Source organism: Artibeus jamaicensis, unplaced genomic scaffold (assembly GCF_021234435.1).
Source record: "Artibeus jamaicensis isolate MK-2021 breed Jamaican fruit bat unplaced genomic scaffold, CSHL_Jam_final contig_463, whole genome shotgun sequence".
In the NCBI taxonomy this organism is placed as follows: Eukaryota; Metazoa; Chordata; class Mammalia; order Chiroptera; family Phyllostomidae; genus Artibeus; species Artibeus jamaicensis.
Window position 1 is genome coordinate 2,706,306 of NW_026521841.1, and position 27,219 is coordinate 2,733,524.

Genomic DNA, 27,219 nt, shown 5'->3' on the forward strand with positions numbered 1-27,219 from the left:
AACAGAAACACTTCAGGATAGAAAGGATTGGCATGATGTATTCAAACTATTGAAAAACAAGGACTTGAAATCAAGATTACTCTATCCAGCAATAGTATCATTTAAAATTGAAGGCAAGATAAAGAGCTTCCCTGACCCCCCAAAAAAAGAAAAAAGAAAAGAAAGAGGAGTTCATTATCACTAAACAAGCATTGTAATAAATGTTAAAGGGACTACTTTAAGAAGAAGAAATAGAAAGAGGAACATAGGTATAAGTACCTATCATCCTGATTAGTGTGGCTCAGTTGGTTGGGTGTCATCCTGTAAAGTGAAGCCTCCCAGTTTGATGCCCAGTCAGGACACATGCCTTGTTTGTTGGTTTGGTCCCAGATCAAGGCATGTAGGGGAGGCAACCAATAGTTGTTTCTTTCTAACATCGATATTTCTCTCCTTTTCTTCCTCCCTCCCTTTCCCTCTCTCTAAAAGTAAATAAATAAAATATTTTTTAAAAATTTAAAAATAGCCAATAGTCATTAGCTATATGCTCACTCAATTATCACAGTTTAAAGGAAAAGAGGAAAATTGAGAATTTTAAAATACTTTAGAAAGAAATAGAATTTTTCTGTCAACATAACTAGGTGAAGCAGTCAACTCCAGGTGGAAACCACTCATGTGTTGCATGAGGAAATGAATGGGAGTGACTTTGGACCAGTAGGGAAATTGGGGCTATAAGTACAGTGCATCATTCATTCTACTGTGAAATCTGAACAACCCTCATGGCAAACTGGCAAACTTGTTTGCATGACTGATTTGCTTGGCAAATGTTTTCTGTTCAGAACCAAAGTAAACTCTGGCTAGGCTCTCCAACAGATATTAGGTTTCAAAATCAGGGCATCTAAATATCCAGTAGTTTTACATATATCAGTATTGACTTCTTGCTACTGCCTTAACAAGTTCAGAGCTGTATGGGGAGAAGTGTTCCTAAACAGACTTTCTTTTTTTGTTTTTTAATGATTTTATTTATTTATTTTTAGAGACAGGGAATGGAGGGAGAAAGAGAGGAAGAGAAAAATCAATGTGTGGTTGCTTCTCATGCTTCACCTACTGGGGGCTTGGCCTGCAACCCAGGCATGTGCTATGACTGGGAATTGAACTGGAGACTTTTTGGTTCATAGGCTGGTGCTCAATCCACTGAGCCACACCAGCCAGGGTAATAAATAAAATCTTAAAAAATAAGTATCTATCAATAATAACCTTAAATGCAAATGGATTCAATTCATGAATCAAAACACATAGAGTAGCTGAATGGATAAAAAAAAAAGATACACACACATGAGATGCACCTCAGAAAGAAAGATACAGACTAAAGTAAAGGTATGCAAAAAGATATTGCATGCAAATAGAAAAGAAAAAATATAGGATAGTAATACTTCTATCTGAAAAAATAGACATTAAAACAAAGGCTATAGTAAGAGACAAAAAAGGACACCACATAATGATAAAAGGAGCAATCCAAGAAGAGGATATAAACATTTATGCACCCAACATAATATGCACCTTTACATATTTAGGAGCACCTAAATATGTAAAGCAAATCTTGATGGACATAAAGGGAGAGACAGACAGTAATACAGTCATAGTAGGAAATTTTTACCACCACATTGCATCAACGGATAAGTCTTCTAGACAGAAAATCAACAAAGAAATAGTGGCCTTAACTGGCACACTAGATCAAATAGATTTTGTTGATATGTCCCGGACATTTAACCCCAAGGCAGCAGAATGTACATTCTTTTTAAGCATGCATGGAATATTTTCTAGGTTAGATCACGTTAGGCCACAAAAAGAGTCTCAGTAAATTTAAGAAGATTGAAATCATATCAAGCATCTTTTCTGATCTAAATGGTATGAACTTAGAAATCAACCACAGAAAAATCCCTGAAAATCACATGAAGTCATGGAGGCTAAATAACATATTACCAAACAATGAATAAGTTAAAAATGAGATCAAGGAAGAAATAAAAAAGTTATCTTGAAATAAATGAAAATGTGAACACAACAACCCAAAATCTATGGGACACAGTGAAAGCAGTCCTAAGAAGGAAATTCATAGCATTACAGGCTTACCTTAAGAAACAAGAAAAGCCCTGGCTGGTGTAGTTCAGTGGTGAACCTGCCTGCAAATCAAAGGGTCGCTGGTTCGATTCCTGATCTACGGCACATGCCTGGGTTTTGGGCCAGGTCCCCTGTAGGGGGCACATGAGAGGCAATCACATGTTGATGTTTCTCTCTCTTCTTTCCTTCCCCTCTCTAATAAATAAATAAATATAATCTTAAAAAAAGAAACAAGAAAGAACTCAAATAAAAAATTAAACTTTACATTTAGAGGAAGTAGAAAATAACAACAAACAAAACACAAAGTTAGTAGAAGGAAGGAAACAATAAAGATCAGAGCAGAAGTAAATGAAACATAGTCTAAAAAAACAATAGAAATGATCAATGAAACGAAGAGCTGATACTTTGAAAAGATAAACAATATTGACAAACCTGTAACTAGACTCATCAAGAAAAAGAGGAGGATCCAAATAAATACAATCAAATGAAAGAGAAGTAACAACTGACACCAAAGAAATACAAACAATTGTGAGAAAACATGAACAACTATATGCCAACAAATTAGATAATCTGGATGAAATGGATAAATTCCTAGATGTTGGGAACTGCCCTGCCTGGTTTTAGAAGCTGTAACCCCCCATGGCTAAGGCTGAGTGAAAGACCTTGGGACCATAAGTCACTAAAGAGACAAAGCTTATCTCCCTGGCAGGGACACTACCTTAGCTCCCTTTTACTTCACCCTGCTCAGCCCCAGGCAGATGATTGAATAGCCAATGATGGGTAAGATTCCTCAAGGGACAGATGACCGGGGCCCTCAGGAAAGGACTTGAGGGGCTATAGAAAAAGGGGGGTGATGGACCCTTGTCCCTCGGCTTTGACATAGCCTGAGTCCTCATTCTGTCTTCAAGAAGTCTCCTAATCTCTTGGCTGCCTTGCTTCCCCTGCCTGGTTTAAGCCTGAAACAATGCCAAAGGGCAGTTCTCTAGGGCAATCAGGACCAAGAAAGAATACATAAAATCCAGTGAAAACTGCTTTGCTAAAAATGCCCTCAATTTTCTGATAAGAGTCCAACCAAGAAGTGAAGTTTGTTTCCCAAATTTTTATAGCCCTTTAGCTAACTGACCCTGACTCAGAATACGCTCTCATAGTTCTTTGTATGTTATCTATTGTTTGATCCTTAGTGCCCAACAATGCCTGATGACCTTTACCTGTATTCCTGTGCAATTTGAACCCAATAAAAGCCCATTGAGGAAAAGGCTTCTGGCCCTTCTCCTTTGGAAGGTCAGCCACCCATCCTCCCCAAGCAGATCATGTATTGGTAGACTTATTGTCATTCACAGTGGACAGGGGCCTCTGTGGGCAAAGCTCTCCCACACCTACAGACATACAATCGCCCAAAACTGAATCAGGAAGAATTAATTAAATTAGAAAAACTTAATAGGCCAATTACAACTAGTGAAATTGAAGCAGTAATCAATAAACTCCCAACAAATAGAAGTCCTAGACTGGATGATTTCACAGGTGAATTTTATCAAATGTTTGAGAAGAACTAACACCTCTCCTTCTCAAACCATTTCATTAAATTCAAGAGGAGTGAAGCCTCCCAAATTCATTTTACAATACCAGCATTATTGTATTCCAAAACCAGATAAACACATTATGAATAAATATTATAGGCCAATATCCTTGGTGAACATAAATGCTAAAATCCTCAACAAAATATTAGAAAACCAGATCCAGCAACACATTAATGAGATCCCACACCATGACCAAGTGGGATTTATTCTGGGGATGCAAAGTTATTACAATATCTGCAAATCAATAAACGTGATACACTACAAACAAAATGAAGAACAAAAACCACACAATCATATCAATAGATGCAGAAAAAAGTGTTTGATATAATATACCATTTATGATAAAAACTCTCAGCAAAGTGGGAATAGAGGGAATATACCTCCTAATAATAAAGGATATATGACAAACCCACAGCCAATATCACATGTAATGGGAAAACAACTACAAGAGTTTTCCTTAAGATCAAGAACATGACAGGGATGTCCTCTTTCACCTCTCTTATTCAACGTAGTACTGGATATCCTAGCCACAGCAATCACACCAGAAGAAGAAACAAAAGGCATCCAAATTGGGAAGGAGGAAGTAATACTGTCATTATTTGCAGATGACATGATATTGTACACAGAAAATCCTAAAGATTCCACCAAAAGCTACTAAAGCTAATACATGAATTTGGCAAAGGAGTAGAATACAAAATTAATATTCAGAAATCGGTGACATTTCTATACACCAATAATAAACTATTAGAAAGAGAAACTAAGAAAAAAATCCCATTCACTATTGCAACAAAAAAATAAGGTATCTAGAAATAAATTTAACCAAGAAGGTAAAAAACCTATATTGGAAAACTATAGGGCATTAAAGAAAGAAATTGAGGAAGACACAAATAAGTGGAAGCATATACCTTGTTCATGAACTAGAAGAATTAACATCATTAAAATGTCCACATCACCCAAAGCAATATATAGACTCAACACAATTCCTGTTAAAATACCAATGGGCCCTGGCTGGTGTGGCTCAGTGGATTATGGGCTGGCCTGTGAACCAAAGGGTCACCAGTTGAATTCCCAATCAAGGAACATGCCTGGGTTGTGGGCCAGGTCCCCAGTAGGGGGTTGCAGAGGCAACCACACATTGATGCTTCTCTCCCTCTCTTTCTCCCTCCCTTCCCCCTCTGCCTAAAAATAAATAAATAAAATCTTTAAAAAATACCAGTGGCATATTTCATGGCTTCAGAACAAATATTCCAAAAGTTTATGTGAATCCAAAAAAAAGATCCTGAATAGCCTCAGCAATCTTGAGAACAAATTTGGGAGGGATCACAACACCTGAAATCAAACTATATTACAAAGCCATTGTAATCAAAACTACCTGGTAGTGGCATTATAACAGGCATATAGATCAATGGAACTGAAGAGAGCCCCAAAATCAACTCATTCTTATATGATCAATTAATATTTAACAAATGAGTCAAGAGCATACAATGGAATAAACTCATTCTCTTCAATAAATGGAATTGGGAAAATTGAAAAGGTACATGCAAAAAAGAAAAAATAAGACTAGAGCACCTTCTTACACCATAAACAAGAATAACTCAAATGGATAACAGACTTAAATGTCAGTTGCAAAATCATAAAAATCATAGAAGAAAACACAGATATCTCTTGTAGCAATATTTTTGCCAATATGTCTGCGAGGGCAAGGGAAATAAAGGAAAAATAAACAAATGGAACTAGATCAAACTAAAAAGCTTCAGCACAGTGCAAGGAACCATCAACAAAATGAAAAGGGAAGCCATTGTATGGGAGAACATATTTGTCAATGATACATCTAATAAGGGGTTAATTTCCAACTCAACATCAGGAAGACAAACAATCCAATTAAAAAAATGAGCAAAAGATCTAAGCATCTACATACTTCTCCAAAGAAGTCAAACAACCAATAGATATATGAAAATATGCTCAATGTCACTAAAAATCAGAGAGATGCAAATTTAAACCACAATGAGGTATCACCTCATACCTGCCAGAATGGTTACTATCAATAAATCAATAAACAAGCATTGGTGAGGATGTGGAGGAAAGGGAACCCTAGGGTACTGTTGGTGGGAATGCAGATTGGTGCAGCCACTGTGGAAAACAGTATACAGTTTCTTCAAAAAATGAAAAATGGAACTGCCTTTTGATACAGTGATCTCAATTCTGGGAATATATCCTGAGAATCCTGAAACACCAATTTGAAAGAATATATGTTCTATGCCCATAGTGGCATTATTTACAATAGCCAAGATCTAGAAAGACCCTAAGTGCCCATCAGTAAATGAGTGGATAAAAAGCTGTGGTACATTTACACAACAGAATGCTATGTGGCCATACAAAAAAAGGAAATCTTACCTCTTTTGACTGCTTGGATGCTCCTGGAGATTATTATATTAAGTGAAATACACCAGTCAGATAAAGACAAATGCCACATGATCTCACCTATATGTAGAATCTGATGAACAAAATAGAAATAGAGACACGGATACATGGAACAGACTGAGAACTGCCAGAGGGGAGTGAGGAGGTGTGGACTGGGTGAAAGAAGGTAAAGGGATTAATCAAAGAACATAGACCCATAGACGCAGACAAAAGTGTGGTAATGGTCAGAGGGAAAGGGGATGCAGGGGCTGGATGGAGGTGGGCAAAGGGGAAAATGAGGATATCTGTAGTAGTGCTGTTAAAAAAATAAATAAGAATAACTTATTTTAAAAAAGAAGTCACACACACAAGAAACTTGCTCTGGTTTGAAGGTAGGGTAACTGAGGTGAAAACAGATACATGCACTGACATGAGAACAGATTCAAAGTCAATGTAACAAGCCCTAGGCAAGAAAGTTCACATAAACAATGCCAAGCTGGGTGCCCAGAAAAAAAGGGGACGGGGTAGGTGGTGTTAAATCAATGGCCCAGTAACTGCTGTCTGGATGGGCTGAATGAAGTGAAGCAGATAGTTGTGCTGAATCCAGATGTTGAGGGAAGCAGTTGTCTGAATAAGCATTGACTGGGCCTCTGCTTCCTTAGTAGTGGTGGGGACTAGACACTGGGAGATGAAAGACTTAGTTCCTACCTCAGAAGTAATGAAGGGCCTAAGACCAGAGGCCTGGGGAAGCCTGGGATACAAGGGACTTGAAGGCCAGAAGGTGGTGGAGCCATAGGAACAGCAAGTATAAAGGTGCATGGTATAAACCTGCCCCTGCATAGCTGATCCTCCACAGAGGGCAAGAGGTTGGTGGTCAGTGGTCACAGCCGGTCCTTGTAGCTGACAGGCTTGGGTAAATCCCTCCCATTCCCCTACCAACAACAGTCAAGGCTCAACTACAGGAGGAGGGTGCACTCAGCCCACACAAAAGGCACACCTCAAGTACCCAGCTTGGGTGATAAGGGAGGTTGTGTCACTGGACCCTACAGGACACCTACTACATTAGGCTACACTACCAAGACAGGGAGCTCTACTCAATACATAGCAACAAACTCAGGGAGGTTGTCAAAATGAGCAGACAAAGAAACATGGCCCAAATGAAAGAACAGATCAAAACCCCGGGAAAACAGCTAAACAAAATGGAGATAAGCAATCTATCAGATGCAGAGTTCAAAACACTGGTTATAAGGATGCTCAAAGAACTTAGTGAGGACCTCGAGAGCATAAAAAAGATCCAGCCAGAAATGAAGTCTACACTAATTGAAATAAAGAACAATTTATAGGAAAACAACAGTACAGTGGATGAAGCCAAGAATCAAGTCAATGATTTGGAACATAAGGAAGCAAAAAAACCAAACCAAACCAAACCAAACCAAACCAAACCAAACCAAACCAAAATAACAACAAAAAACCCCAAAACCAACCAATCAAAATAACAAGAAGAAAAAAGAATCCAAAAAAATGAGGAGAGTATAAGCAGCCTCTGGGACAACATTCGCATCATAGCGGTGCCAGAAGGAGAAGAGAAAGAGTAAGATATTGGAAATCTATTTAAAAAAATAATAAAAGAAAGCTTCCCTAATTTGGTGAAGGAAATAGGCATGCAAGTCAGGGAAGCACAGAGAGTCCTAAAGGAGATGGATGTAAAGAGGTTCATTCTAGGACGCATCATAATTAACATGCTAAAAGTTAATATAAAGAGAGAATCTTAAGAACAGCAAGAGAAAAGCAGTTAGTTAGCCACAGGGGAGTTCCCATAAGACTGTCAGCTGATTTCTCAAAAGAAACTTACAGAGTAGAAAAAATTGGCAAGAAATATTCAAAGTCATGAAAAGCAGGGACCTATAGCCAAGACCACTCTTCCCAGCTAGGCTATCATTTAGAACTAAAGGACAGATAAAGAGCTTTCCAGACTAGAAAAAATTAAAGGAGTTCATCATCACCAAACCATTATTATATGAAATGTTACAGGTCTTATTAAAAAAAGATCAAAACTATGAACAATAAAATGGCAATAAACACCTATCTATCAAGAATTGAATCTAAAAAACAAACTAAGCAAACAAGAAGAACAGGGACAGAACCAAGTACATGGAGAGTGTTTTGATGGTTGCCAGATGGAAGGTGGGTGTAGGGGAATGGGTAGGGAGGATTAAGAAGTACAAATAGGGAGTTACAAAATAGCCATGGGGATGTAAATTACAGTATGGGAAATAGAGTACCCAAAGAATGTATGCATGACCCATGGACATGAACAATGGTGTGGGGATTGCCTGAGTGAGTGGGGGTGATGGGTGCAGGTGGAGCAATGGGGGAAAAATCAGGAACAATCAAGACAGTTGATTGTTGTCCTGAAAAATCAGGACAACTCTAAGAGCATAATAAATAGAAAATAATTTAAAAAATAAATAAATGCAAAAAAGGTGCATGGTATGAATGAGCAGACAGTTTTTAGGAAACTACTGAGACCAGTGAATGTGGAATAGAAATGCAGAGGGAAGAGTAGGGTTCTCAGCCCTTGGGAGCCTCAAAAAGATTACAAATGCCCAATTAAAAAATGGGAAAAGGACTTGAACAGACACTTCTCCAAGGAGGACATACAGAGGATGCAGAGACACATGAAGAGATGCTCAATATCGTTAGCTATCAGAGAGATGCAAATTAAAACCACAATGAGATACCACTTTACACCAGTCAGAATGGCCATCATAAACAAAGCAACAAACGACAAATGTTGGAGAGGTTGTGGAGAAGAGGGGACCCTAGTACACTGTTGGTGGGATTGCAGACTGATACAACCACTATGGAAAACAGTATAGAATTTTCTCAGAAAACTGAAAATGGATCTGCCTTTTGACCCAGCAATTCCACTGCTAGGAGTATATCCTAAGAACCCTGAAACACCAATCCAAAAGAACCCCAATGTTCATAGCAGCAAAATTTACAATAACCAAGTGTTGGAAGCAACCTAGGTGCCCATCAGTAAATGAATGGATCCAAAAACTATGGTACATTTACACAATGGAATTCCATGCAGCAGAAAGAAAGAAGGAGCTGCTACCCTTTGCAACAACATGGATGGAACTGGAAAGCATTATGCTGAGTGAAATAAGCCAGGTAGTGAAAGACAAATATCATATGATCTCACCTTTAACAGGACCCTAAACAACAAAACAAACAAGCAAACAGAATAAAAACAAAGACACTGAAATAGAGAACAAGTGGGCAGTGACCAGAGGGGCGAGGGAAGGGAATTTAAGGGGAAAAATGGGGAGGGATTTTGAGGAACAAGTATGAAAGACACAGGGATGAGGACTGGGGGGGGGAATGGGAGGGAGGTGGGGAGATGGGGCGGGGGTGGCTGGGATGGGAGAAATAGACAAAAAATGTACTTGAAAAAAAATAATATTTACATAAAAATTTAAAAAAAAGATTACAAATGAAAAAGATAAACCAGAAACTAAAGAGATTCCTACCCTACGGTTGGGGAGTCTGAAAAGGGTAATAAGATGAGAGATTGGGAATGGGGAGTAGGAATGAGGAGGGCATGATAATTCCCTGAGTCTGTCTTTTTGTATAGCTCTGGCTCTGAGAACCATAGTAATGCTCTACATAGCCTTCTCATGCCCAAATATAAAAAAATAATTAAAACCAATGAAGACGTGGGGGAACCCAAAATGTGATATAAACAATCAGTGAACCTGACTATATCCCCAAGTGAATAATATAACCATACTGATAGGAGTGGAGGAAAAGAGAAAAGAACTAACCTAAGTAACCTTGGACAACTGTATTTTAACTGGACCCTATAATGTCAAAGACAAAAAGAACATAATAACTGTAATCTAATTAGTACATGTGTTTATAGGGATATAGATCAGCAATTCTGAAATTACTTTATGGCTATACTAAGACTGAACACACAAGTCAATGAGATCAGGGTTAATCACTATAGGAAAATGTGGGGGGCAACTTTCCTTGAAAGTCCCTCCATGTGCCACGGATGAGAGTAAACATGACTGAGACATGATGTGATATGCTTGGGGAGGAAAGGTGGCCGATCCCTCAAAGGGGAAGGGCCAAGAGCCCCCTGCTCATGGGGATTTTATTGGGTTTGTTTGCACAAGAATACAGGTAAGGATCAAACAATAGATAGCGTTCAAAGAACTATGAGGGCTTATTCTCAGTCAGGGTCAGATAGCTAAAGAGCCATAAAACTTTGAGGAACAAACTTCTTGCTTGGACCCTTATCATTTAAATGAGAGCATTCTAAACAAAGCAGGTTTCACAAGATTTTTACATATTCTTTCTTATGCCTGATTTACCTCAGATACCCTCCCTTTCCAGCACAGGGCTGCACCACCTTCCCATCATAGGTTTTTTAGGCTTAAGTGGATTAGAGTCAGGAAGCACTTCTCCCAGACGGAAATAGGAACTCAGGCTATGTCACAATGGGGGGGGGGAGGAGAGGGTCCATTGCTCCCTCTTTGTTGTAGCCCCCTGAGTCCTTCCATAATGGCCTCCCAAGTGATCATGTCTGTCCTAGGTTGCCCCTCTCTGAAGGGTCGTACCCACCATGGACATCGACCATGCTTTGGGGGCAGGGGAAGAAGCAGAAGCAGTGCTTGCTGCCAGAGACAAGCTTTGTCTCCTGTGGCCCACATTCCGGAGGTCGCTCACTTAGCCATGGGAGGCAATTATAATCCCTGAAACCAGGCAGGGCGGTTCGCAACAGTAGAAAGAAGTTATGAATGAGGAAAGGGGGTACAGTTAAAATGAACCTCATAGTGCTGGATTGTAATCAGAAATAACAGTATCAATTCATGCTTTTGATAGACAGATAAATATATAGTTGTGGTTATTTGTGTGGGTTAGTACAGTGGTCCCCAATCTTTTTGGGACCAGGAACTGTGGAAGACATTTTTTCCATGGATGGGGTAGAGATCACTTTATAACCTGCCACCAGAAGCAGCTTAATTGTCACTTGCCACTTACTGATAGGGTATTGATATGAGTCTGCCAGCAATTGATTTGTTATGGTCTCTGTGCAGTCAGACCTCTGCTAACGATGATTTGCAGCCACTCCCCAGCACCAGCATCAATGCCTTAGCTCTACCTCAGATCACCAGGCAGTAGATTATCATAAGGAGCAGGCAACATAGATCCCTCGCATACACAGTTCACAGTAGGTAGGGTTTGTGCTCCAATGAGAATCTGATGATGCCACTGATCTTACAGGAGATGCTTCAGCAGTAATACAAGTGATGGAGAGCAGCTGTAAATATAGATGAGCCTCGCTCACTTGCCCACCGCTCACCTCCTGCTGTTGTGACCCAGGTCTTAACAGGCCATGGACCTATAATGGTCCATGGCCCTGGTGACTGGGGACCCCTGGGTTAGTATAAATATACATATATATTTCCCAGCTCTGTCCACTGAGAGAGACTAGAAGCAGTAGAGACTACTAGCAATGACCTACTTGGTTTCTAAGTCTTCTTTTCTAAGTGACGGGGACAAAAATTTTGCCACCCTAAACTTACCTTTTAGAATATTGATCTTAAGCTGGTTATTAAGAAACAAAAGACTCAAAAGGAAACTTTGATCCCTGTCCCTCCTTTTCTGCCTAAGAGATTAAGATGGTAAGGCCTGCGCCAGGAAGGGAATCTTAGGATGTTCCTCTTAGCCTGATTTGAACTAAGTATGATGAATGAGAGGTCTGTAGGCAGGGGCCTGGTGGCTGGATTACTCCCATGCCCCATGGTTTCTGAGTTGCCTGGCAAAAATTAATCTGCCATAAATGTTCCACAATTCCTCAACTACCTGTATACTGCCTACTTCTTTTGAAAGCTCAGACCCCTGCCCCCGCTTCCACCTGTGTTCAAAATGTCACATGTACCCTTTATACTCAATTCTACCTTAAGGCCTTTGGGAGTTTTTATGCTTATGTGAATTCCTCGTGCACACATATTAAACATTTTAGTTTCTCCTGTTACTCTGTCTCTATTAATTTGGCTATTAGCCTAGCAAAAAATAATTTATAAGGTGGAAAGAAAAGTGTTTTTCTTTAGCCCCCACAGATGCATTATTCTCCAATAAAAGGAATAGGGCTCCTTAGAGAAATAGTTGACTCTGGGGCTGAGACAGAGAAAATAGAAGATAAATGCAGAATATCTTGTAATGCCAGAAAATAAGAAAGTGTTTTTAAAAGGACGGGGGTATGTTTAAAGGACAGGGTCAACCTAAAGGAGCTCCTAGTGGCCAAAATTGGAACAATTTAAACAACAAAACAGAGAATGATGGTATTGAATTATAATCCATATAATACAATAAATATCCATTTTATCATTTTGATGGAATGAATGAATGAATGAGGGAGGGAGGGAGAAGGGTAGGTCATGAAAATCATTATTAAGCAAACACCATGGTAATAACTGTTGTAAACAAGGTCCACTGATGGGTACTGAAGTTGAGGAAAATAGGATATTTGCATAATATAATAACACTTCAGTGCCTGCCAGGAGGTGCAGAGGGTATCCATGGAATCTGGGGCTACCTGAAATGAGCCGTGCATGTAAGATCCCTTCATAAAGTTTATTTTTGGTTATATAGGTACGCTCACACTGTGAACATTTACTGAACCATACTCTTTTGTTTTGTGCTTCCCCCCCTACATGTTACCTTTCTTTCTTTTTAAAAAAAACTTCTAAATTCAATTTATTGGGGTCCTTCATAAACTCTTAAAGGGATGATAGAGGTATCAGCTTCTTCCTCTGGTCTCTTGACCCTGGGAAATTTTTCCAGCAATCTGCATGCGTGCACATGTGCACATGTGCCATCCCCCAGGCCTGCATTGGCACGGAGTGGCAGCTGACTAGCAGTGGTGGCTTGAGCCCTTGTCCCCACAGACTGCAAAGACACCCCATGCTGGGGCAGCCAAAGCCCAGGGCTCCTTAGTGATCATCCAGACCTGCCTCTTGGGCAGCGTGTGGCCCCCCGGGGTGCTTGGGCTTATCCTGGGAAGCAACTTAGCCCCTGGAAGGCAAGTATGCTATTCTTTGTTATAGGTGAGATGGGAGATAAATTTTGAACTTTGAGCAGTGAAAGTAAAGTGACCTCATTTTATCCCTTAAGCAAGAAATTTTCAACCAGTGTGCTGTGAAAGTGTATTTTCAATACTGGTGTGCCACAAGATTTTTTAAAACATGTAACGCCTGACTATTTAGTCAGGGGCACTGACCTCTTTTCCCTCAGACTGTCAAATAAAAAAATGACAATAGCCAACACAATTGTCATCTGGTGTGTGTGAATCAAAATTGTATCTTTTTTTGGTGTCAGATCAGCAAAAAGTATATTTTTTCTTGTGCCACAAAATTTTAGTACTTTGTGTGTGCCATAAGATGAAAAAGGTTGAAAATTGCTGCCGTGAGCTGATAACATGGGACAAATTTCTAACTAAAAAAAATAGAAATAGGATGATGATGAGGAGGCAGCAAAGGGAACACACAGGGTCTGCTATGGGTTACTATTCAGGGAAGACTGGCGTGTTCAGGCAGTGGCAGGTAGTGCCCCTATCTCCAAATGCCCTTCTTGCTCAACACAGCTGACTGGCTCTAAATACTGGGTGCCTAAAAAATCCCTCCTGATTCTGCCCAGGCCTGAAAGTCACACAAGCTTTCTGAGTCTTCACCAGCCTAGGGAATCACCTGGCTTCTGGGACACTTGGGTTTCTCTACTGGGGAAAGGAAATAAATAATATGGCCTCTTTCTGGGGAGCGTGTGAGGACTGAAGGAGCAGTCCCTTTATGGGCCAGCAGAAGGCCTGGCACATGTTAGGTCCCAAGGAAAACTAACTGTTCTAAATGGTTGGAAAGCCTGCTTTATGCCTCACCCATAGCTCCCATGTCAGATACTGACTCTACCTCATTCATTCAACATCCATTGGTACATTATCTCTCAAAAAACCTTTGGGTGTTGAGTAGGGTTGCCAGATTCAGTTAAACATGAGTTTCAGATAAACAATGAATTACTTTTTTAGTTTAATATGTCCCAAATAGTATATTTGCTATTGGGACATACTTAAACTAAATCATTATTTGTTGTAACTGAAATTCAATTTTAACTGGGCACTGTTATATCTGGCAAACCTACTTTTGAGGAGTCACAACTGGGCTCCGCCTACCATTGCTGACACCTCCCTCTGCCTTCCTAGGGCATTTCCCATAGGGACTTGGTATATAACTGAGTGATAAAAGCTTCTATTTTGCGCATGGGCTGGGAGTGTGTTGGTCTTGGTTTTCGTTTTGTGATGGAAAAACAAATCCCAGAAAAATGTCAGAATCAATAAGTTCATGAAGAGCTCTTTCAAAATTGTATATGTAGTCTGATATCAGCAATTCAAATGTATGCCTAAAAATAATGGAGGGAATACATCCAAATATATATGGATAATTATGGGTTGTTACAGTGTAGCCCAAATGCCATCAGCCTCAGTAGCTCATGCAAGTGAATGAAGCCATGCTAACAAACAGAATCAAAGGTCTGCTACTGACATGTTTAAAGGGACTCCTAACCTCTTGGCCACAATCTGTTCCAGGTGCTTCTGAGAGTTCCCAGATCCATGTTTTTCCAGTTTCTCTGAAACCAGTTTGCTCCGAAACTGGCTTCAAACCCACAATGTCCCACCCATTTCCAATCCCCCCTCACTAGTGTCTGCCATTACATACTACTTGGGGAGCCAGTGTCCTCACCAAGGCTGATCTCTCCGGGAATAGCTGCCAAAGCCAAAGTCGGAGATGCTCAGGGGCAGAGGGGCTGGTTCCATGCAGAGGTAGGACGGTACCCCCTCCCCAAACCCTTGCTTCTTCTGGCCCTTGGGCACCTGCCTCCAAAAGACTCTCAACACCTGGCTCTTAGCTTTTCATCAGAGAGGTTCACACTGGGCTCAGGGGAGTCTTTGTGCCAGCATGAAATCTCAAACCAAGAAGCTTTAAACATTGCCATCTTACTAGTGACATTTTATTTTAAAAAAGAAAAATTATAACAAAAATATATACATCATCTACATTTCAATTTTTTTCTCTAGAAACTTTAATTTCCAAAATGGCTAGAACATAAATGGACACTAAGGATCACAGTGACCTACAGAAAACAAATAAGAGGAACTGACCTACTGATTTTTATTCTAGGATCAGGTATGGGTTGAGAGCTTTGGTCCGCAGAGTCTTCATCTCCTCCTGTACCTTTTCTCCTGCCTTTTCCATTGGTTGTGCTTGGTCTCTTACCTCTCTAAATATCAAAAACCAGACAAGGATACATCAGGGCACTTCATAAAATACTCGAGTCACCCACCAATGCCCTCAGTGAAGGTTTTAAGAGTTGTTTATATATATAAAAAATATATTATAATACATATATATGCACACACATTAGTGGTAATTTAGTTACCGGCAGAAACACTTGGCTAAGCAATTCAAAACTGGCTTCTAATCTGAGCTGTGCCAGTTTCTTAGCATGGCTAAGTTACCTAAACTTTCAGTTTCCCTTTCCAGATGTAGAGATGGCAGTAATTCTCATATCCCACTACTATTATGAAGGGGAAATAAGAAATTTATAGACATCCTAGCATATCTTCTAAATGCTCAGTTGGCTGTAGTTGATTCTTCATAGTTGTCAATAAAGTAGACATACAATATCTCTGACTCTGATGAAGGCCCCAGAAGGGTGAGAATCAAGAGAGAGGGTTGAGCACCTGGATGAGTAGTGGCTGAGTGAAGCCCAGACCTTTGCTGGGTGTGGCAAGGGGTTGCTGGGTAGAACTTTCTTTTTTTTTTTTTTTATTAAATTTATTTATTTTTTTGAATTGATTATGCTGTTACAGTTGTTCTATTCCCCCCCTCCATTCCCCTCACCCTGCCCCCCCAACCCCCACCATTACCCCCCTTTAGTTTATGTCCATGTGTCTCAAGTCCTTTAGGTTCTATATTTCCCAAACTATTCTCGCCCCCCCCATCTATTTTCTATCTACTGTCTATGCTACCTGTTTTCTGTACCTTCTCCCCCCATCTCCTCCTCCCACTCCCCTGTTGCTAACCCTCCATGAGATCTTCATTTCTATGTTTCCACTCCTGCTCTAGCTGTCCTTCTAGTTTGCTTTCGTTTTAGGTGTGGTTGTTAATAACTGTGAGTTTGTTGTCCTTTCACTGTTCATGTTTCTTTAACTTCTTTTTCTTAGATAAGTCCCTTTAACATTTCATATAATAAGGGCTTGGTGATGATGAACTCCTTGAATTTGGTCTTATCTGAGAAGCACCTTATCTGTCCTTCCGTTCTAAATGAAAGTTTTGCTGGGTAGAGCAATCTTGGTTGTAGATCTTTAGATTTCATGACTTGGAATATTTCTTTCCAGCCCCTTCTTGCCTGTAAGGTCTCTTTTGAGAAATCTGCTGACAGCCTGATGGGGACTCCTTTGTAGGTGACTGTCCCCTTAGCTCTTGCTGCTTCCAGGATTCTTTCCTTCATTTTAATTTTGGCTAATGTAATTATGATATGCCTTGGTGTGTTTCTTCTTGAGTCCAACTTTTTTGGTACTCTCTGGGCTTCTTGGATTTCTTGGAAGTCTATTTCCTTTGCCAGATTGGGGAAATTTTCTTTTATTATTTGTTCAAATAGTTTTTCCACTGGTGGTTGTGTCTTTCCCCCCTTCTGGTACCCCTATAATTCGGATATTGGAGCGTTTAAAGATGTCCTGGAGGTTCCTAAGACTCTCCTCATTTCTTTGAATTCTTGCTCCTTGACTCTTTTCTGTTTGTCCATTATTTGCTTTCTTCTGGTCCACTGCATTGATTTGAGTCCCAGTTTCCTTTTCATCTCTATGGGATTCCTGTGGAATTCCATTCATTTCCCTTAATTTAGCCTCCATATGTTTCTCTAATTTGTGGCTGTAATCCACCAGATCTGTGAGGAAGGTGATGACCAGTGTTTTAAACTGTGCGTCTGAGAGTTTTGCTATTTCTTCGTCATTTAGATTTATCTCTGGGGCTTTGAGTTCTGCCTGCGACATTTTTGGTCTGTTCTGGCCCTTTAAGTGGGACAAGCGGCGCCTTGGAGTCCCAGGTCGCTGGGTTGTGACGCTGTATGTGGGGGCGTGGTCAGAGCGGGGAAATGGCGGCGCCCGCTATCGCCGCTGCGGCCGCCGTCTATCGCCGCCGGTCCAATCGCTCACACTCCCTCACTCGCGCGCAACCAGGCAACCACAGTCAACTCGCTGCCACCGCCTCCCCACTGTGTCGCTCCCCCGGTGGGCTGCTCTGTGGCTCACTAGGTCCAATCCTGGGTTTGGAACCCGCGCGACTGGATTCGCGCGTCTGGATTCTGCGCCCGGTCCGACCGAGCCCTCCTTTGTAAGTCCTCACCCGACGCCGGTTTCGCCCCTTACCGGTCAGGCTGAAGAATTTGTTGTTAGCGGACTTCCGAAAAGTTCAGTTTTCCGTGTTCTGGTTGTGTTTTGTGATGCTAATATTTAGTTGTCCCTAAACTTGGTTGTGTGAGGAGGCAGGCACATCCAGCTAAACCTCCATCTTGGTGGAAGTCAGAACTTTCTTAATATGTGGGAGGAAATGATGAATGCATTTGGTTCAAAGGACAGATACCTAAAGATTGTGAGCTCAGCCATATGATCTGGCTAGATAGAGGAACACATTATAAAATCAAATGATTCTGGCCCTGGCCTGTGTGGCTCAGCTGGTTGGAGCATTGTCCTGCGGACTGAAAGGTCACAAGTTCAGTTCCTGGTCAGGGCACATGCCCAGGTTGTGGGTTTCAGAACCAGTTGGGGTGCATACAAAAAGGCAACCAATCAATGATTCTCTCCCACATTGATGTTTCTCTCTTTCTTTCAAAGCACTGAAAAAAAATGTCCTTGGGTGGAGATAAAAAAACATTTTTTAAAAATCAAGTGATTCTGAAATGTTTTCTAAACAGGATGAAATGTAAAGTTCTGCAAATGCCTGGTGTTCTGAAAAAGCAGAAATATCTGAAAATGGAGAATTAAGATGTCTCCTAATACCTATAAAATATGAACAATAGCATTAAATATATCTATTAACAATTGAATATGAAAAACAAAAATGAACAACAGAATAGAAATAGACTCATAGATACAGAGAACATTTTGACAGTTTCCAGATGGGAGGGGGCTGGGTGAAAAAGGTGAAGAGATTAAGGAGTACACACTGCTATTTACAGAGTAGTCATGGGGATGTAATGTACAGCACAGGGAATACAGTCAACAATGTTCTGATAACTATGTATGGTATCAGATGGGCACAAGACTTACTGGGATGATCACTTAATAATTTATATAATGTGTAATCACTGGGGTATATACCTGAAACTTATATAATAGTGTATGTCAACTGTAATTAAATAAAAATGATTAAATGGCAAAAAATAAATTTGCACCAATTTATAGAATAAACTATAAATATACAGGTCATTTCTCCCTTTAAAGATATTAATGAGCCCTGTCTGGTGTAGCTCAGTGGATTGAGTGCGGGCCTGCGAACCTAAGGATCTCGGTTCAATTCCCCATCAGGGCACATGACTGGGTTGCAGGCCAGTTCCCAGCAGAGGACACAGGAGAGGCAACCACACATTGATATTTCTCTCCCTCTCTCCTTCCCTTCCCCTCTAAAGATAAACAAATAAAATCTAAAAACAATAAATAAGATATTAATAATCGACTGATATTGTGAAAACCAAAGGAGAATTGAATGTGTCAGCAACTGTAGTTAGTCTCACAGTTGCTTGGATGTTTTGTATGATTCTGTTAGTGGGTCCTGAGAGAGCTGAGATCACCACCAACGTAGCAAAGAATCTTTCAGGTTAATCTCAGCCATCAAGGGGGAGCAGATGGTTCTTTGCACCCATAAAAATATTATTTGCCAGAAACCAAATAGACAGCAGTCTTCAGGGGAAATTAAACACCTGTGAGTTCCTTTTGTTCTGTCCCTGCCCACCCAAGCTCTAGTTATGTGCATGCCTGACAGTGAGGAGTCTGTCCACTTATGGCTGAGGCTGAGGAGATGAGGAAAGGAAAAAGTAAGGACAGAGAAGACAAAATGAGCATCTGATAATACTTGATAACAGCTGAAGAGAATTTCTAAACCAAAACAGCTTTCAAAAATTGTCTATGGGATTTCAACCTGTTGAAATACTAGTCAGTGAAAAAAATGGTAATTATGTTGATGATATTGACACAAGAAAAATGTACATAAAATATTTTAAGCTGAAAAATATGTGAATTTAAAATGCATGGTTATTTTTACTGCAAATGTGTGAAATGTATGTATATTTTGGAAAAATTGGAAACTTATTTGGTGTGCAAAAAATGTTTAGAGTTTATTGCGATTTATTTTGTTTGGTGAAGTAGCTGAAATACATTTAAAAAAGAAAAAAGTATTACCACTTTGGGTGAATATATAAAGTAATAACATATAAAGTAGTAACTTCCATTTCACTGAATGGTGATCCAGTGGCATTCAGTATTATGTAAAAGAGCAAGTGAGCTGAGAGGTATTGGATAACACCTCACTCACGGGACAAGCCACTCTATGTCAGGAGTAATTTCTGAAATGGAAAAAAGAAGTTTTTATTTAAAATTCCTAGTCAACTGTTTGAACCTGAAACAAAATGCAATGCGCAGAGGGCATTTCTTTGTTGAGATGTAAGAGGTTTTGTGTGCTATGTTGTATAACATGATATTTTATTGTTAATTAACTGATCAAAACGGATGCTCACTGAAATTCTATTTACAATTTTTGTTTTCTAAATTTTCTTTTACCAGACACTGCCAAGCTCTTTTCTGAGCAGCGCTGGTTGCTGTAGGTCTCTGAAGTGACCACAGATGCACCAAAGGGACCCCAGACTACTCTAAGACACGTGGCATTCATTTCAAAGAAGGCAGCCCCCCACCAAACACCCAAACAAAGAACACAAACCAAGAAATTTGCAACAAATAAAAGAAAGGGTAATTATCCTTAATATATAAGGACTCTTACAAATAACTAAAAGTTTATTTGTATAACTTATATTTCCTATAACTTATTTGTAAGTTATGGGAAAATGTGAAGATTTCCTATACAACAGGCAAAACAGGCCCCTTTTAAAGAAGAAAAATAGTTGATAAGCATAGGAAGATTTTAATATTACTTGAAAACAAAAAAGTTAAAACAATAAGGTGGGCATTTTAAAACCTGACATACTGGCGAACAAAATGGTCTTTCAATGTGGGCAGTCCTGACTCCTGCTCATTGAAGGTACATTGATGCGCTGTCTGCATGGCATTTACAACATATGTTAAAATTATAATGCACATTGATCTAGCATTTACATTTCTAGAAATTTATTCTAAGGAAACAGTCTGATAAGTTTGCCAGAAATTATGGCACAAGGGTGTTTACTGAAGCACTACTGGTAACAGCAAAACATTGAAAAGAATTTACATGATCATAGAGAAGAGGGTTAGTTAACTAAATTATGGTACGTCTACCAGTTAAATATAAGGATGTATATCTGTATTTACAAACATGTGTTTATGATATATTGCAAGCTAAAAGTGAAGAAGACAAAATAATATGAACAAGATGATTGAATTTTGTTAAAATACACAGGGTTCAGCAGAAGTAATGCCATATAGTGTAGTTGGTAGGGTACATGAATGTCTTACATGAGATGGAGAGCAATTTGAACACTTCACTTAAAATGCCATATGGTATGCTTGAGTATGGTATTCTTATGTTACAGAATTACACACTTATTATTATATAATAAAAGATTTGGTATAGATTACCAGCTCAAAAAAGGGGGGCAATATTTGTGCCAGACCCCTGTATATGAGGTTTGTCTGGAAAAAGTCCAGCCATTGTTAATATAATGAGAATGGTTTGCATGACATTCATGTAACCTGGCAGCCAAGGAGAGTGGACTGGAATGTGCATGTGTGAACGATGACAACTTCACCGTACTACTCAGTGGGGGCAGTAGATACTGTTAAACAAGCACGTGTACTGTGTGGCCATCACATTCAAAATTACCGAGCAAGTAGACCAGCAAATCTGCATCAAATTTTGCATTAAGCTTGAGTATTCCTCTACGGAAACTATTCAGATAATTCAGAAGGCCACAGCTGTGGGCAACTGGTGATTGGCAGCTTCATGATGACAGTGTACCCACTCATGAATCATGTCTTGTGCAAAGTTTTCTGACAAAATATCAAAACACCCAGGTAACTCAGTTCCCCTGCAACCCAGACTTGGTGCCCTGAGACTTCTGGCTTTTCCCAAAACTGAAATCATCTTTGAAAGGGAAGAGATTTCAGACCATCAGTGAGATCCTGGAAAGTACAATGGGGAAGCTGATGGCAATTGTGAGAACGATGTAAGGTCCCAAGGTGCCTACTTTGAAGGGGATTGAGGCTTCATTGTCCTATGTACAATGTTCCTTGTATCTTGTATCTTCTTCAGTAAATTTTTTTAGTACTTCTTTCAGTACTATTTTTCATAGTACATGGCTGGACAGCTTCTGGACAGACCTTTTGTATGTACATATATATGCACATTCATTTACTTAAATAAATATTTGGCAGACCATACATCAAAATGTACAATTTACTGCTGCTGGGTTGTAAGATTATTGCTTTTATTTTATTCTGTATATTTTTCTGTATTTTTGATTTTTAATAATAAAAAGCATTTTTTAAATAAAAAGAAATTTTAAATGTATATCTGGAATTTCAAATTTATAAACCATATGAATTATATGTGGTTATTTTTGTTATAAAAGTATTCATCAAAAGCAGTTTCTTTAAGGATGGTGATGATATTTGCTTAACTATTTGGCCCCTAGTGTAGAGGCAAAGGGGTAAATTAACATTTGCTGAGCATCTATTTCACATCAAGCAACTAGCTAGTTGTCTTCACATTTGTGTTTCATTTAATCCTCACAACCACCTGTGAAAGAGATTTATTTTTTGCATGAAACTGAGGTCCAGTCACTGAAGATAAGTAACCTGCCTGGGAGATCTAACATGTAATAATTGGTGGAGTTGGGATTCAGCCATAGGTCTCATTTGGCTCCAGTGCCTGGGTTCCTTGTAATGAATGAGACACATTCAACTATCAATAAGAAACAAACACATCTCTGAAATTAAACAATAAGCAACTGGACAAATTGGATTCAGTTTTTAAAGGCTTACTTGTCAACATTTAAGGGAATGCAGTTCTGCCTAAAATAAAATATACATGTAAATATCAAAAGCATAAGAAAACTCTCTCTCTCAAAACCTGAGATGTTTATATTCCAAGAATGTGGTAGTTATGTGCTTCACGTCGAATATTACCCAAGGTTACTTCTTACTAGGCATAGATGCACACACGTACTTCTCCTTTTTGGTGTCCTTGTGGTCCAGCATGGGGAATTCCATTTCAATCATTTCTGGAGTCAACATAACTTCTATATTCTGTTCACAGAGCTCACTGAAAAAGGATAAGATGTATAGTTGGAACAGCCTTTCCTTCCAAAAATAGAGAAATATTATGCCCATTTAAGAGTCATGCAATTCTGTGGCCTTCAGCATTATTTCCAATAAGTAGTTTCAACAAGGAACTTGTGCTGCATCCATGTTAAGAGAAGCATAAGGCTGATAAATTGCTTTCCACCAACAAATGACAGTAGAAGTAATTACTTATAACCAGAGAATAGGAAGCAAGTTTAAAACTGGGTTACAGAATTCATATTCTTTTCAAGTGCACATGGAGCATTTATCAATATCGACCATATCCTGGACTATAAAGGAAGCCTGAATGATTTTGAGAGTACATTCTCTGGCCACAATGGAGGTTGAATAGAAATCAACTGCAAAGAAGGTAACTAAAAAAGTCCACAACAGTTTGAAAAATTAAACGATATGTTTCTAAACAATCAATAGGAGAGAGAAAAAATTAAAGGGATTGAGGTTACTTTTATCTGTGGTCTGCTATCTCCTGGACTGGGATAGCTTTTTCTGTTAGGGGTTTGCAGGTCATATGGCCTCTTGAACTCAACTCTGCTGTTGTAATGTGAAAGGAATCAGAAAATACATAAACAAATGGGTGTGGTTATAAGAAGACTATTTGCAAAAGTGGGAGGCAGGCCAGATTTGGCTGTGGGCCATAGTTGCTGAGCTCTGGGCTAGAGTTTTGCAGATTGATGGTTATAGTTGGGTCATTGCACATATCAGCTGGAGCAGAGGAGGGAGAAAGAGTGTAAAGGAGATATTCTCACTCCTTTAAGGGTCCTGGCCTCAGAAGTAGAATATCTCATGTCTGCTCACATTCCTTTGGCAAGAGCTTAGTCAAATGGATAACTTAACTGGAAGGGAGGCTGGAAATATAGCCCCTAGTTTCAACAACTCTATTACTTTAGAAGAAGAGAAGAATGGATTTTTGATAGAGCCTTCTCCGCCACTCTTGGTTAAAGAGAAATGCTTCCAAGATGCACAAGAGCAACAAAGGCCTCAAAGTTTGGAATTACTAACAGGAGCCCTATTCAGCAGTGATCCATAATAGAGGTAGGCCCAGCAAATTTCCGTTAAGGAGAGTAAGTACCTGCTAAAGTTGTCCCAGTCCCATAATATTGAGAGCTAACAGTTACTAAGCTGCCGTTATATGTGAATCACTATGCTGGTGGCTTTGCAAACACAATCTTCCCACTGATAGTTTACTTACCTCTAAGGTGGGGATGATAACAAGACTTCATGGTGGGGATTAGATGAGACTGCTTGCAAAGCACTGTGCCTGATCCACACTGAGTGCTCAGCTTATGTCAGTTACTATAGTTACCATCCTTATCATCAGCATTGTCCTCTTCTTTAACCCTAACAACACCTATGAAGTGTGCATGACTATTCTCATTTCAAAGATGAGGCCACTAGGTCACAACAGTCTTCATATCAGTGGTGAATGAAGGAGGGGTTAACTATCTTTCAGTTTGCTGAGTGGCTCCCCAGTGGTCCTGCCAGACAAGACTACTTCCTCCAAACCTCAAGCAAATGTGTACCACCCAGCCCTGGCTGCAGCCTTGTCAGGGATGCACCTGTGCAGTGGTCTGAACAGAAGACACTTCAACCTTCCTGTTCAGATTTAGGTTCCTGCTTTAAATGCTCAGAGTATTGCCAAGTATCACTGCATGTGGGCAGGCCTTAGAAGAACTGGATATATGTCCCACTTAAACTGGATATATGTAGGATTTCACTAACTGATTATTTACATGTAAAAAATATTTAAGTGGGCACAGTAACAGGAGATTTAAGGACATATTTTCACTGGTGTTGGATGCTTATCAGTAAAATGAAATTTCAATGCCTTGGTTTGGGGCCTATATCTCTTTATGCCTCTCCAAGTCCTACCCGTTGTTCAAGGACTGGCCCAAGTCCATGTGATCACTGAAGCCTTCCATACCCACTGCCAGAGCACCACCTCTGCTCTGCCCTCCCTTGAGTTTCTGGGGCACCTAAAGTCAGCAAATTTGAGACCTCAGAGACTATGTATTCCCTACCATGAATTTAGCATCTTATCTAACTAAGAGTATGACTAGCTGTTAGCCTTTTGTCGGTGAGTTGCAAGTTCAGGCACTGTGTGCTCTTTGGAACTCTCTCAGGGCAACCAGTTTATTTTTAGAGAACAGACGACATTAGAGACCAAAGGTAAGTGTTGTACCGTTCAACTGTTTCCAATCTGTCTTCTTCTGGTAAGGCGTTAAGAATAGCAGGGACATTTATAGGAAGCATAGCTGAATTGAGAGAATCAGAGCTGTGGAAAAATCACACAAGCAACCAAAGATAAATGATCACATTAACAGTCCTGGGGTCTCTGTATAATTTTTAAGGCATTTTCATTTTACCCCTGCTGATGCTTTGACCATTGTGTCGCCCTTCATTCCTGGCACCCACTCACAGCTCCCTAGAGGCAAAGGCAGGGGGTGTGACAGGTGCCAGTGAAATCCAAGAGAATGTTAACAAATAAGGCATTTTCCAGGGTTTAGAAACAGTATTTTTGTATAAAAAAGAAGGGAAAGTAAGAAAAATACATATATTCCGCTTGGCATTATAAAGAGAAACAGAACAGACAAGTTAGAAGACCAAGCTGGTTACCACAAGGGTGGGAGGGAGAAAGGAGGGAGCAACACATCTCTGAGTGCCTTTCACATAGTTCTGAGTCTGGAAAGCACATTGGTGTTCTGCATATTAAGAAATAATATTACATCAATGAGAAAGGAAAGCAAAAAACTCAAACTGGATGCAAACTGAAAGCAATATTTCACATGAATTCCATAACCACAATGGAGGGAATGAAAGAGGAAGAGAGGAGGAAAACAAAGAGAAAGAAAAAAAGAAAGGAAGGAAGGAGGGTGGGTAGGAAAGTAATCCAAGTAATTTATAAACACTACTTGACTATACATTTCTAGTTTTGAATAAGATTGGGTAGCGGAAAAGTACCAATAAATTTGAACTCTATTATGCTTGTTTATTAGAGTGGATATTGGTGCAGTAATTCTGAAACTATTTCAGATGTAGTATAAAATGGAGTAAATGGTTTAGGGGCCAGTGTTCTCACAGTGAAAGGAGGAACATGCAAATATGGAATGGGGAAGCAAGCAATCTGTGGATATGGACTGGAATTATAAGTATTGGTGTGAATTCATGATTTCTGAAATATGTACTGTATAGGTATGTCTTTATGTGTACCTGTATATGTACACATGTATACATGTGTTTTGGTATGTACATGTATATGTATATGTGTGTGTATATATAGTTATATATATTTCCCTCTATACAAACCCTGGCTCATCTGCTGAGGAAGCCAAGAAACAACCCCCCTCCAGTGGCAGTGTGCACACAGAGTGCCCAGATTTTGGTCTTTAATATCATGCCTTATGAAAAGGAACCTGGTTCCACCACCCAGAGAGGAGTCTACTGACTGACTTTATGGAAAGAATGCAGGTACTAACTGACAACCCTGCTGAAACCTCAGAGGGCGCAGGCAAGGCAGGGTCTTGCCTAGAAGAGGGATGCAGGAGCTGAAAGCCTGGACTACGTTCCAGAAACACGCTGGTCAGGGAAGGTGGAAAGGTGACAACCAAGTGCTTTTCATGAGACAAAGTTATTCGATTTTAAATTCTGAGACCATGTGCCTCTTACTTTTTGGACATCTTCTTCCGAAACTGAAATAGTGGCAATAGTAGATGGTGGTTGAGTGTTTTGTCTTGCTTGTTTGTTTCAGTGCCTTACTCGGCAAACTCTGGTGGTACTAAATCAGTCCCATAATTCTTTTGGTCATTTCACTCATCTATAAACCCCCAAAGCAGGCACTACCAGGTTAGGTAACTCCTCAGGTGCTGTTGACTCTCAGATTTTATGAAAATCCTAGAGACTCATAAGTTCTTGCTAAATTTGTGAAAGAGTAGAGAAACCAAGTAAATAGTTTTGATTATTATGAGTATAAAAATGACTTGAAATAAATAAACACTACATAACTACATTGCATGGTTTAACAACAAATAGTTAACTCTCAGAGGAAAAAGATACCAGGGAAGTACCTCATAAGTAATAGATAATTTATTCAAGCAAAATGATTGCAAAGTTGAAGTATCATTAATGAATTTGTAGAACTTAAGAAATGCCATTATTATTTTATAACTCCTTTTAGTAATAAAAGCATTATCTAGAATCTTCTTACATCATGAAAACCCATCATAAGAAAATACAAAATCTTCTCTTGACTTTATAATGTTATAGAATTATGATTTATCTTGAAACAACAGAGCACTCAGACTCAGAGGCCAAAAGTGACAACTCACAGTCAAGGAGTTTTCTTTAATTCATGTAGAATTCATGTTTAATTCATGGTTAATTCAAGCCCAAAGTAACTGCATTATGACTGTCTTTTGAAAGAACATCCTTGGGAGATTTTTCCAAGGACATTGCTTTGCCGGTGCGGGGGGTGGGGGGGTGGGGGGGGTGGGGAGCAGGGAGCATTTTCCCCCTTAATTC

General features: G+C 39.6%; 1 protein-coding gene across 1 annotated transcript in view; it reads right to left on the bottom strand.

Annotated features, from left to right (window-relative positions):
- Nucleotides 1-15,307: 15,307 nt before the first annotated feature.
- CFAP221 (cilia and flagella associated protein 221) overlaps nt 15,308-27,219 on the bottom strand; it is a 112,020-nt gene continuing 100,108 nt past the window's right edge. Inside the window, exons 22-24 of the mRNA XM_037146232.2 lie at nt 24,884-24,976; nt 22,568-22,663; nt 15,308-15,416 (exon numbers count right to left, since the gene is read on the bottom strand). Of these exons, the coding sequence (XP_037002127.2) occupies nt 15,308-15,416; nt 22,568-22,663; nt 24,884-24,976 (298 nt within the window). The remainder of the gene's footprint in view (nt 15,417-22,567; nt 22,664-24,883; nt 24,977-27,219) is intronic.